The sequence below is a fragment of the Oncorhynchus nerka genome, linkage group LG13 (genome assembly GCF_034236695.1).
Source record: "Oncorhynchus nerka isolate Pitt River linkage group LG13, Oner_Uvic_2.0, whole genome shotgun sequence".
Classification (NCBI taxonomy): Eukaryota; Metazoa; Chordata; class Actinopteri; order Salmoniformes; family Salmonidae; genus Oncorhynchus; species Oncorhynchus nerka.
The window spans coordinates 37,079,141-37,092,890 of NC_088408.1; the positions used below are offsets into that span (position 1 = coordinate 37,079,141).

General features: G+C 42.6%; 1 protein-coding gene across 10 annotated transcripts in view; it reads left to right on the forward strand.

Moving 5' to 3' along the window:
* Positions 1-13,750, forward strand: part of ptprk (protein tyrosine phosphatase receptor type K) — a 148,466-nt gene that overhangs the window by 47,993 nt on the left and 86,723 nt on the right. For all 10 annotated transcript variants that reach the window (XM_065026402.1, XM_065026403.1, XM_065026404.1 and 7 more), the window contains exons 2-3: positions 1,438-1,560; positions 12,627-12,898. In XM_065026402.1, coding sequence (XP_064882474.1) covers positions 1,438-1,560; positions 12,627-12,898 — 395 coding nt within the window. The remainder of the gene's footprint in view (positions 1-1,437; positions 1,561-12,626; positions 12,899-13,750) is intronic.

Here is a 13,750-nt window from a genome sequence, read left to right on the forward strand (position 1 = left end):
CATTCAGTTTGAGGAAGATGCTAACTAGTATTAGCGCAATTGCTAACTAGCAAGCTAATTATTACCATGGACTTCCAGTCATTACCATTACGCTATTACGAAACTACCATACTGGACACAGAGACATTAAAATGGTATCCACGAATTCATGTGTCTCTGGGGAAGTAGATAAAGGGATTCATTGCCAAAATCCCGAAGAATACGTTAATTTCTGAATCACTCAGTCAGTAATGTGATTTTGCTCTCTGTCAATGTTAAATTCCTGTATTACTCAGGATATGTTGTCCAGGGACACCCTGTCTGGAAGTGACTGTAGTTTGATTTGTTCTCAATTCTAAGATGTAGCCTAGTCTATGTTTTGGGCTTATTCCACCGCGCTTTAATTAACCATTGGAAATATGAGTCAACTGCAATACAGAGTGCCCACTTGATGTTTCCTCTGTAATTACTGGTGTTTGTGTTCAATGTAGATGCTTTTGAGGTTATGCTATCTTAGACAACACAGTGTATCATCCTGTGGGGGATTTGAATATTATTTATTTTAGCTACAACCCTCTGGTAGCCAGTGTTAATTAGCATCTACCTTTGTCCTGGAATTAAAATGCAAATTATGATATTTCTGTGTGCCATCACTCAGAGGTTTGAAAGATCAGCGGTTGTACCCAGATAGGGTGACCTTTTTCCATTTGTGAAGAACTCTCTCTTGGTAATGAGCAGAGAGGTACAGGTCATGTATATGCGCCTTTCCGGTCATTGGGATTTTAACCTACAATTAACCGTGTTCAAATTTGACCATTTAAATATAGACCTGGCATTTCATATACATAGCTTGCTAGAAAACTCAAGAGGAAGAATACTGCTGAACACAATCCCTTTTCTCTTAAAACTGAGAAGCTCTTTCTCAACAACCAATAATTCATCCAGAGGACCTGGAATGAGTATCTCCTCCCATAAGTCACCAGTGACCTCAGGTGGAATTGGCTACACGTATTAGGCACCCATGTCAAAGTCATTAGAGGCCTGTCTCTCCTCTCTGCTCCGGTCAGGCCCTGTGACATGTCGACTTCCAGGTAGGGCCTCAGGAGGGCCTTTGTTTATGCACACCATCTTACAAATGACTGGCTCTGAGTTAAGCCTGAAACTGAAAAAGGGGAGCACTGTGTGACTGAGCTGTCTGGTGGCATGGCCTCCTCTTGCCTACTCAGTTGTCAGATCTTAGCACATGATGCATTACCCAATGGAGGAGACTATCTCGGTAGGAAGGAAGGGGGATAGAAGGCCTATACTGCCCTGGCTGGTGATCAGAGGTACCACTGGGCTCACCTGTTGCAATTGGTGGTAATTCATTAGTAAATTAATAAAGGGCACAATGTTATTAACCGGCAATATGGAATTAGCTGAAAAAATGACCTCATGTTTTTCTCTTTGTCCTTCCAGGTGGCTGTACGTTTGACGATGGCCCAGCCCAGTGTGACTACCAGCAGGATCCCTACGATGACTTTGACTGGACCCATGTCAGCGCACAGGAAGTGCCATACTTATCGTCTGAACTACCTCAAGGTGAGACTCTCTGCCACCATGTCCATGAACCTAATGGACGCTGTCCCCTCCCTGCAATGTGTTAGCAAACATGACCAAGGCCACTACACCAGGTTCCCAACACCTACTATGTAAAAAAAACTAACAACTTTTTTTTAGACATTTTTCTCCTCTCCAGTGTAAATGCCAACAGCTGAAACAAAAGCAACACAGTTAACTTTGCCCTGCACATTTAGCCACAAATGTAATCTATTTAGTGCTTCCATCGTAAAAACAAGCGACAAAGAATATTGGGCTAATGTGTAAACTCACCAGAGTAAGCGGAGGAGCTAATGAGGGAACTGCAGACAGCTGCTCGTTTCGGAGACAAGGAAGGAAGGTGAAACGATGGATAGTGTCGTGTCTTTGGCTATGCCGGATTAAGTGATATGACATGCTATTCTATAAAATAATTTCTCCGTAATTAATATTACCTGATTGAGCTAATCATGTAAATGTAATTAACTAGAGAGTCGGGCACCACAAAATAATATTTATAGAGCTTCCGAATAAACTCTTAAAGACCTAGTAATATTTTACATCAATAGCAGTTAATATTAATCGTCAATCTTAATTCAGTCTCATCTGAAAGTTGTAAATTCTTGGTTATCTGCACGAACCCTGGCTAACAAGTTGAATCAGTAATTATTTATTTACTAAATACCTAACTAATCACACAGAATTACACATACACATATTTAAATCATAACTTGATTACAAATGACATCATAAAGGAAAACGTCCCTAGCGGGCGGAACACATATGACAGCTGGTTACACAAAAGAAAAAGTGAGTGAAAGAGTGGGAAAACTGAGGAACAAAGGGCGAAGCTGTGCTATCGAAAATACAGTATCTTATGCATTCTAAATTACCGCCCATTTGGAAAAGGAAAATGCAATAAATATTTACTCTGAGCTGCGCTTCGGTAGGTTGGTGGTAGATGGAAGGCCGTGTTGCCCAACCGAGTCCTTTGTCCTTTGAAGAATGTCTCTGCTGGTAAATTGAATATGTTGTGGTAATACAAATACAGTGTATGGTAGACGGGATACTCTGTTTGTTCCTTCCTAACCCTCGTTTGCAGCGGCTGTTGCTAATTCAAAGGCTAGGAGGTATCACTTCTGTAATGAACAAGAGTTCAAAGTTCATACCATTCTCAACCAAAGCTCACGCTGATGTTGGCTTCGTTATGCCGTTATTATCTGAACCATTCTGACATCGGACCGTCGTCCTCACGTCCTCGGAACAGATAGTTATATTGTCGTCAAGGCTTTATATAGGAAGGGAGAGGAAGGCGTGTTTGAAAAGTTGTATAGCTCATGTCCCTTCACAGGGGCGGGCCACTGATTGAGCAGAGCCCAATCTTATGAAAACCCAAATCTCACATTTTAGAAGCTAAAATCACATTTCATCCCATCACAAATAATTTCATATTCAAACATTTAAATTGAACAACAATTCCATGTGAATCCGATAACTCTGTGTAGACTTTCCACTGTAGAGTTTGTCATCTTATCATTGATGAGAATGTCTCAGATGACAACCGAACTGACATCATATTCATTAAGTACCACCACATACGTTCAATTGGTCGGATAACCAGAATATTGTTCATTTCCCCCCACCTTCTGATGTTCCCAGAATTTCTATGTTAACCAAGGGTTTTGCAAACGTAACATCAGTAGGGTAGAGAGAGAGGAAAAAGGGGGGAAGAGGTATTTATGACTGTCATAAACCTACCCCCAGGCCAAAGTCATGACAATAGGTAGAAGGAAATTCATTTCAGGGCCTTGCGTCTTATTCTCCATCTTTGTAACTACCCCAAAATACAGTCCAATGTTTCGCAAATTATAAGAAAGAAATAAGTCATTTAATTTCCAGAGGAGAGAGAAAAAGCTTTGTGCTCGGCAGTGAAGAAAAATGTATATTTAGGTTTGAAGACTGTCCAACACAATTAAGGTTTTTAACTAAGATCAGGGAAAGCAGTGTGGTAAGTGGAGACGTGGGCCCTGTGACCTTGTCCATTCACCTCTACACAGTTTAATCACTTGTTTTTTTTAGACAGGATTGATATGGGTAGGAATTTAAAGCATTTCACTTTCAGCAAAATTTCCCAATTTAGTAAGAAATTAGGTAATTAATCATGCAAGGGAAAAGAAAAGGTCATCAGCAGATTGTCTGAAAAAGGTTGTGTCCCATTACAATGTTACACAATGAGGCGGCATTTGTCTGGCCCAAAATTGATGGCTGGGTACTTAGTTTTTTTTACTGTAAGCTATAAAAATAGAGTCGCACTTTCTCTCGCTGTATATAAACTCCCTGTTATTTATTGGGTAAACCACCAACGTTTCGGCATCACTCTGCCTTCTTCAGGGTGGCACTTTTTATGACACGACTTGACCGGAAACCAGAGGTATCTGGTTTAAACTTATTTTGAAATATTTGCATTGTCTTTTGTGAGGTAAGAAATTAGAGGAGGATTATTATGTGCTAGAACTACATTGCACTTGTAGTGTTTAACCTCTTTAGGGTAGGGGGCAGCATTCGGAATTTTGGATGAAAAGCATGCCCAAATTAAATGGCCTGCTACTCGGGCCCAGAAGATATGATATGCATATAACTGGTAGAAAACACTCTAAAGTTTTCAAAACTGTTAAAATTGTGTCTGTGAGTTATAACAGAACTGATTCGGCAGGCGAAAACCTGAGAAAAATCCATTCAGGAAGTATTTTTGATTTCTTTTGTTGTAGTTTTCTATTCAATGCCATTACAGTATCCATTGATTTAGGACTCAGTTTGCAGTTCCTATGCCTTCCACTAGATGTCAACAGTCTTTAGAAATTGTTTCAGGCTTGTATTCTTATAAATGAGTAAGACTAGTTGAATGAGTGGACGCTGACGTGTCAGAGCTTTTTCATGCGCAATCCTGAGAGAGTGCAATTCTTGTTTACCTTTTATATTGATGACGTTATTGTCCGGTTGAAATATTATAGATAATTTAGGCTAAAAACAACCTGAGGATTGAATATAGACATCGTTTGACATGTTTCCGTGAACTTTACGGATACAATTTGGATTTTGTGTCTGCCTGTTTTGACTGTGTTTGAGCCTGTGGATTACTGAAGAAAACGCGCAAACAAAACAGAGGTTTTTGGATATAAAGACACTTCATTGAACAAAAGGAACATTTTATTGAGTAAATGAATGTCTGCGTGCCACCATGTGAAGATCATCAAAGGTAAGGGGTTAATTTTAGCTCTATTTCTCTATTACTGTTTGTAATAATTTGTCAACTGGGCTATGTTCTGGGCTAGGTATATTCTGGGCTAGGTATGCTTTCGCCGAAAAACATTTTATAAATCCGACACCGTGGTTGGATTAACAAGAAGTTCATCTTTAAACCTACGTAAAATATGTTTTGTTTTCTGAATTTTTAGAATGATCATTTCTGTATTTGAATTTGGCGCTCTGCAATCTCACTGGATGTTGGCCAGATGGGACGCTAAACGTCCCACATACCCTAGAGAGGTTTTAACAGATGGCATGAGAAAATCACAATAGCATAGCCACATGTCAAACACTGATAGTTTTGGCGCTGAGGAGATTTTGTCTTTACTCTGTCATCCTCCAACAATGTTTTTTGTTGTTATTTTCATTTGTTCCTTGGTGCCAGTTTACTGTATGTCAATTATGATGAATTACCAAGTTTTTCAGGTAGAGATGGAACGGCGAACAGTATAGCAGATGTTCCTTTTAATCTAAAGAGGAGGGATGAGATTACATTCCAATGGGAATTAGCTTCTTTAACGGGCCTCGCTATTGTTTGAAAACACGCAACGGCAGTGATAATGAAATAAAGTGATTGCTTCGTTGATCATGACTTCAAAAGTGAATGAAAGCAGATGGAATGATTGTCTTGTGAGCGGAAATAAAGCCTTACCTTTCTATAAATCTCTTCTTGGAAAGGTTAGGAGGGACCCGTGTACTGACTAAGTACAATATAGCTGAGATCCTCCATTTTAATGGGTGAAAGGACATGGTGTTGACTGCAGGACCACTGTCTACCCCCCTCCCCCCCCTCCATAACAAAACAAAAAGAGCTCCAGCATGATTTGATCAGCCTCCAATGTTTCCCAGCTAGCAACCAGATCCCGCAAATGGAATAAGCTTCATCATAAAGTAGCTTAACATACTTTCTCAGCCAGGGAGGATGAAAAGCAGACACATCAGGGAGTTTCCATGACAAGATAACAAGTGCTATTTACCCTGCAGAAACCTCCCGTTCCTTATCTCTGAAACCATGTTTGATTGACATTTTGGGAAAGGTTCAGTCCAAGATCACTTTTCTAAACGGCATTCTCAACACTGAAGAACAAATGCTTGAGACTCCCTCGATCAATATTCATTTGGAGCTATGCTTATAATTTGGTCCTGGTGGGGTTAGGCTTGGCTCAGGCTTGCTTGGCCCAGTGCCAGTGTCAGGCCCTGTTGGTCTATTAAGCCTCCCATTGGAAAGGCTGAGTGGGTGTACGGCACTGACTGCACCAGTGTGTCAAACCTCACGCCTCTCTCTCTGAGTACCAGCGCTCTTGGTTAGGCCTACACCTCTCCTGCCAATCAGTAGAGGCTGATCACTAATGTGGGGCAGGGCAGTGTATAACAAGGTGATGCCTGATTTTTCACTGTTAGATTAGAGAGTCCTAATAGGGAATAGCAGGGTTTGAATTGCCATGATTTTTATGCCATGCAAGAGCGGGAGTTGTTGTTTTGGCATATCAGGCTCTCTCTCGGTTTCCTTTGTAACTCACAAGACTGTTCTGTCAGCGGTTGAGGCCATGATGGGTGACAGCCATCTTGTGCACTGGCATGAATCTGATGACAGCCATCTTGTGGACTGGCATGAATCTGATGACAGCCATCTTGTGGACTGCATTCATCCTCTGGATACCTGACGTTGATGTGAAGGAAACACATCCACTCTAAAAGCCATATTTAAAAATATATATATATATATTCCTTTTTTTATATTCTGCCTTTGGATGAGTAATTGTAAAGTAATAGGAAAGGAAATGATCCAGAATGTTGGCATTATGTTTTTCACCCCCCCAGTTGCGTACCGGCAGGGGAAATTACTTGTTATATTCATTTATTGTACATGTATTGTACGCCTAAATCTAGCAACAATGTTCTCACCCTTTTTAGTCTTTCTCAAATTGTTGTTTTTCTAAGCTTTTCGAAACATTGGATAGAAGGATAGAAAATAAGTCGTAGAAATGTAAGGAGTCTGCAGTTTGCAGAGGGTTTGTGTGTAGTTGTGTTGCTAAAGTACTATCGTCTGTTTAACACCTGCTTTCTTCATTGTAACTTCCCAGCCCAACTCTGTGGTTGTGCCTTTTAATAAGCCTTTGGGAGATGCCCATTCAGGATTTATGTTTGTGGTCTGGCATCTAGTTGTTGTGTGCAGTCATCATCTTGGAATTCCTTGAAAGATTGTATTTACATTTTCTGTAGGCTCTAGTCACCCAATGAACTTATTTCATATGGTCAATTAAAATTACACTTCCCCGACATGCTGTTTCAAACTCACATCAGATCCAATAACATTAGATGCGCTCCCATCAGATCCATACAAATGTACCAAGCTCACCAAAAGAAACGGGTTAGAGTTTTCCTCTTGTTTCAGAATGGTTTGCTTGGGTTGTTTTTGGCTGGGATCATCGGTTGTTTGTCTAAGGGATCGATGTATGACAGGAGTGGATTGTAGAGATCTGTGAAACCTCTGTGTGTGTGTGTGTGTGTGATAGGTCGGTTGGTTGTGGAGGAGTGATGTGAGGATCCGTCATTGTCTCTCCTATACTGCTCCATGCTTCTCTCATGTGCTTCTCAGCCTCAGCCAGCACTGCAGTTCAGCTCGGCTCCAGCTCCGGCTCCACCGTCATTAGTTTCAGCTCTTGATTCAACACCGTTGCCAATCACCAGTGTTGGGAAGTAGTGAACTACATTTAGTTTAACTAGTCATTTAATAACATTTTGCTGTAGCTTGGTGGTAGTTGAACTAAATTCAAATCTTAATAGTTACTTTTCTGCCATATAGCGGTGCAGCTAACTACTAACTACTGAAGCTACACACTCTGTTTTGTTGCTAAAATCAAATATGGGTGAAGTAGGCCTTTCTTTTTCGACATCAGACCTGCCTAATTTTCACTTGTGTGCTTAGTTCTCTCCTTTTGTGTTGAATAGGATAAATGACACATTCTGTTAACATCGGACTCCAGAGTGATCTGTTCTTGCAATTTGTAGTCTATGACATTTCAGATTAAGATATGATAATCGTCATTTCTATTAAGTAAGCTGTATTTTTCTTAAGGGTAGATTAACTTCTTCCAGTGTGAAGTAGTTGGTAACTATAAACTACATTTTCAGAGCAGCTTCCCAAACACTGCCAATCACCATATTAGAATAACCCAGATGCATAAAATAAACACAGCTCCCTCTCTCCCTGGTGTTAAAAAGCCTGTCTGAATCAGGCGATATGGCCTATTAGGAGCTTAGTTGGGTCTTCCTTGCAATCTGATCGCTCTGGCATTAACAGAGACTTCTAGCCTGCTTTCCCTTTGTTCCAGACAAACATGTATTTTTCTTCTTCTCCCCTCTCGCACTGCTTCTACGACTCGTGATCAACTGTATACATTGATAGAAAGAGGAGAGGAGATTGTGTTCGTTTCGCTCGAACAAAGTGGCTCCGCTTTTGCATGACTATCGGGTTTCACTACAAACGGCACCAGGCATCTGCTTTTGATCTGCAGCTCAATTCTGAAAAGTCTGTGTCGGGTCGGATATGAGTGATGATGTGCTTGTTTGCTTAAGTCTTAACGTGATGCATTAAAACACAATTTTATAAACCCGTTGGCTCACACTTCTTAAACTACTTTCAAAGTAAATTGAATTTACATAAATCAATTATTTGTGTAATGTTGAATTATGATCAAGAATGTAATCAGCCACTGGTCCAGAGAGGGAAATCATCACAGCTGTCAATGCCCCCCCCGCCTTTTGAGAATCTCATATTTCAGCCTAGTTTATTTGGCCCATGTTGATGTAGACTGATAGCAGGCTGGGTTCGTGAGAGAAAGGGAGAGCCCTAAGGATTGGAGCTCTGAGTGAGATAACAGGCTTAGGCCTTCCCCTGTTCCCCAGGCCAAGGGCTTTATCAGATCCAATGTTCTGGAGCTATGCAGAGGAATACCACCACAGCACTAGTCTGTGGCACTTGCTCCCCAAACACTGTAGAGAAGCCAGTGTTTTGTGGCAGTGCACCACTGTACTCAACTTAACACCAGGGTTTGGCCCGACCTTAATTGCAGGTTGTTGTTTTTGGGGAGAAATTTGTAATCTGTCGTAAAGCGGTAGTTGAGGGGAGGCCTGGTTTCTGGTGTTTTCAGCTGTGGTTTAAGAGTGGACCCAGCTGCATCCTAAAACACTGCTTATGAATCTGAGAAGGGTTCTGGCCTTGATGTCATTGATGGATTTAACAGATTTAGCCTTTGGTGAGACACATTGGAGAAAAACAAACCCTTTTGCTTGATCTTGGTTTGTCATGGATATCATGGTTCTCCCGACATCGAATATGGAATCAACCATAAAACAGACAACATATTTACAAGACCCTTACCAATTTGCATTGAGACACAAGAGGCCATTCATGAGTAATATGATACAGTGAATCCCCATCTGGTCATTTCACATAGCCTCATTATCCCTGACCCCGATCGCCAGGTCGTTTAGGACCTGGTTTGATAAACAGGTGTTTAACCAACAATTATCACAACGAGGAAGGGCCATAGGGGTAAAAAGCTGCTCACATTCTCTGGGAAATAGTCTTTGTGATGCAGATTGGAGACCAGTGGCTATGAAATGGGCAGAAATTGGTTCCCTGAGGTGTTTCCTGAGGTGATTCTCAAGTGGCGCAGGGGTCTAAGACACTGCATCTCAGTGCTAGAGGCGTCACTACAGACCCTGGTTCGATCCTGGGCCGTATCACAACCAGCCGTGATTGGGAATCCCATAAGGCGGCGCACAATTGGCACAGTGTCGTCCGGTTTAGGGGGAGTTTGGCCGGGGAAGGCTGTCATTGTAAATACTGGTATGTTCTTAACTGACTTGCCAAGTTAAATTAGTATTGTTTTTTAAAATGGCTTCGAGGGCTACCTCAGAAATGGTTTTCAACACTGTTGCTCTAAACACACCTTTCACCTAATTGAGGTTGTGAAATAAATACATGCAGGCTAACTGAGTTCATATATTAAATGCACATAATTGAGCACATGCAGAATGTAAGGAGTGCACATGTACGTACAGTATGTTGTTAATATGATGGGCCGTTTTCAAACCTGTCCTTGTCTGAAAGGAGGATCATGCTTTGAGGCTGGCTGTGTGATTCAGAGAGATAGGCTATCATGGTAACGTTGGAATTTGGAGGCATAAACAGAAGAAAGGTGGTGAATTTGTTTGTTTTCAGTCCACATGAATCGAGGCTGATTTCAAGTACTGTTGCGCAAACAATTCCCATCTCTCCCATTTTTATTATTGTTGTATGATTATTTCCCTCTCTGGAAAAAAAAGTCAAAGGATTTTTAATATGGAAAAAATAAGTCTGGATTTTGTTCATCTTTGGACGTCCTTTGTTTGAGCTTTAGTGGGAAAGTGAAATAAATAAATAAAAGCATAGATGTGTGTAATAGAACTGCCAACAGCTTTTGGCTCTAGCTCTTTTTCCGTTTCTTTAGTTTTTTTGTGTGAAAGCTTGATGATCTTGCTCTCGTAAAGAAGTAATGCATGAGAGGGAAACAGACACGTTTTTTTGTTTGTTTGAGGCCTCATGTTTATTTTGTACCTTGATGAGAAACACACTGCCTGGCTTGGAAGGGTTCGTCAGGGAGGTGGGAGGAGGGGTTAGTGGGGGAGGGTGAAAAATACACTGCCTGGCTTGGAAGGGTTCGTCAGGGAGGTGGGAGGAGGGGTTAGTGGGGGAGGGTGAAAAATACACTGCCTGGCTTGGAAGGGTTCGTCAGGGAGGTGGGAGGAGGGGTTAGTGGGGGAGGGTGGAAAATACACTGCATGGCTTGGAAGGGTTCGTCAGGGAGGTGGGAGGAGGGGTTAGTGGGGGAGGGTGGAAAATACACTGCATGGCTTGGAAGGGTTCGTCAGGGAGGTGGGAGGAGGGGTTAGTGGGGGAGGGTGAAAAATACACTGCCTGGCTTGGAAGGGTTCGTCAGGGAGGTGGGAGGAGGGGTTAGTGGGGGAGGGTGGAAAATACACTGCCTGGCTTGGAAGGGTTCGTCAGGGAGGTGGGAGGAGGGGTTAGTGGGGGAGGGTGAAAAATACACTGCCTGGCTTGGAAGGGTTCGTCAGGGAGGTGGGAGGAGGGGTTAGTGGGGAGGGTGGAAAATACACTGCATGGCTTGGAAGGGTTCGTCAGGGAGGTGGGAGGAGGGGTTAGTGGGGGAGGGTGGAAAATACACTGCATGGCTTGGAAGGGTTCGTCAGGGAGGTGGGAGGAGGGGTTAGTGGGGGAGGGTGGAAAATACACTGCATGGCTTGGAAGGGTTCGTCAGGGAGGTGGGAGGAGGGGTTAGTGGGGGAGGGTGAAAAATACACTGCCTGGCTTGGAAGGGTTCGTCAGGGAGGTGGGAGGAGGGGTTAGTGGGGGAGGGTGGAAAATACACTGCCTGGCTTGGAAGGGTTCGTCAGGGAGGTGGGAGGAGGGGTTAGTGGGGGAGGGTGAAAAATACACTGCCTGGCTTGGAAGGGTTCGTCAGGGAGGTGGGAGGAGGGGTTAGTGGGGAGGGTGGAAAATACACTGCATGGCTTGGAAGGGTTCGTCAGGGAAGTGGGAGGAGGGGTTAGTGGGGGAGGGTGAAAAATACACTGCCTGGCTTGGAAGGGTTCGTCAGGGAGGTGGGAGGAGGGGTTAGTGGGGGAGGGGGAGAAACACACTGCCTGGCTTGGAAGGGTTCGTCAGGGAGGTGGGAGGAGGGGTTAGCGGGGGAGGGTGAAAAACACACTGCCTGGCCCTGCTGGAACTGTCTGTCAGGTGGGGGAGGGAGCAGGACATTGGGAAGGGTGAACTGCCTAGTTTTGGGGAGGAAGGCTTTTTTTTGTACCTTTTTATCCCTGAAACAAACCTCCAACAGACAAACTCCCTTTGTTCCCAAGGACAAAGACTCGCCTTTGAACAGAGGCCATTTCAAAGGTCTGGAAATATATACATTTCAATAATTAGCTATTCGTAAATGCAATTTTCCAAAAAGCTGTTGTACCACAAGTCTAGAAAATGTATACTGTTACACTCCAAAGGTTTCTTTGAATTTGACCACCTTGAAAATATCCCCTACTTCACAGCGAATCCTCTCCATTAAATACCCAGCACACATAAACACGGCCAGATGGGTTCCTAAAAGATTTCTTAGAACTTCTTCTTTGCTTGGAGCTGAGTACACAACGATGGTTCAGAGTTCTTGTACAATATGAATCATCAGAACTCTAGTTACATTCGAGTCATTGTTTTGGCAGGCCTGAAAATGGTGAACAGATGTACTGATTTTGTGACAAATGGTTGTGAAGTGAGGCTTTGGCTAGGCCTGATGTCTTGCTTAAGGGAATAACACATGAGCAAAATGGATTTAAATCATGCATAATAAAGATTCAAATAGGAAATGAATTTGATGTTTGTTAAACCAATACTAAATGACCTGCACTGAACTCTACATGGCAATTTCCCCAAAATGATCATATTATTTTTCATTTATTGGATCTAACTGTAGTTAATCAATTAACATGTCCTTTAATTGAAGCATTTCTATTTGTTTGGTCTTTACCCAAAAATGTGTTGCTAAGAAACATTGGAGCACTTACAGTGGAGTGGAGAACCTTAGCTGCCGAGAGTCTGACTCTAGGCCCCTCTTATCTCCATGTCCTCTAATGCTCCTCTTCTCCTCTCTTCTTCTCCTCTCCTCTCCTCTACTCTTCTATTCTCTTCTATCCCTCCTCAGGTTCCTACATGATGGTGGACTCCTCCCAGCACGACGCCGGAGAGAAGGCCCGCATTCAGCTGCCAGTAATGAAGGAAAACGACACCCACTGTATTGACTTCAGCTACTTATTGTACACCCAAGATGGCTCCAGCCCCGGGACGCTAAACATCCTGGTGAAGGTCAACAAAGGTCCCATGGCTAATCCCATCTGGAATGTGACCAGCTACACCGGGAAGGAATGGCTCCGCGCTGAGCTGGCCGTCAGTACCTTCTGGCCCAACGAGTATCAGGTACACAGAGCCACTACATCGCTCCATTACCTATCCATCTGGGTCCGTTTGTATGAACCGTCTCAGAGTAGGGGTGCTGATTTAGGATCAGTTTAGACTTTTAGATCACAATAAATAAGATTACATGGAGAGTGGGGGGTTGATCCTAGATCAGCTCTCCTACATTTGATACATATGGACCAAGGCCTCTGTAGCACTGATATGGAGATGGACTTATTGGCTGTATGTCTCTTGTTCACTGGACTGTTGGGGCTTGATGGTCTTTAAGCCAAGAAGGAATTGTAATTTTCTTCCCCGCTTGCAATTAGATTCTCAAATTAGTCAGGGTCTGCAAAAGGATATTAAAGACTATAAATTATAGAAGTTTAATTATTAAAATAATTATTATTGGGAGGGCATGGGCAATGAACTGATTCCATATAAATAGGGTTTAATTTGTGCATATTCACATTTTTCAAATGCCATGTTGATTGTGATGCGTCCAATTGTGAAAGTAGGCAAATGCGTAGTTCTCCAAATGTCAGCTGGATCATTGAATTTATTTCTTGTTTATTATGTTTTCCTTCTTTACGGCCAATTCATTTTGCTCCGTTTTGGACAATAAAACTGCTAAGCTAATTGTATTGTATAATGTCATCATGCATGGTCATGCAACATGACGAGAAAATGGTGGTTCATTTCACAGGTCAATACTTCTTTTTCCCCGGTGTAAATTATGGAGTGATAGCAAGTCACTAAAGATCATTACACCTTCCTCACAGTCAGATTTACAGCTGATAAGAAAGGCTCTCAAGTAGCCAGTTCTGTAATGAGAATGGATGGTTAAGGAGGAGATGGGCAGGAAGACCTACA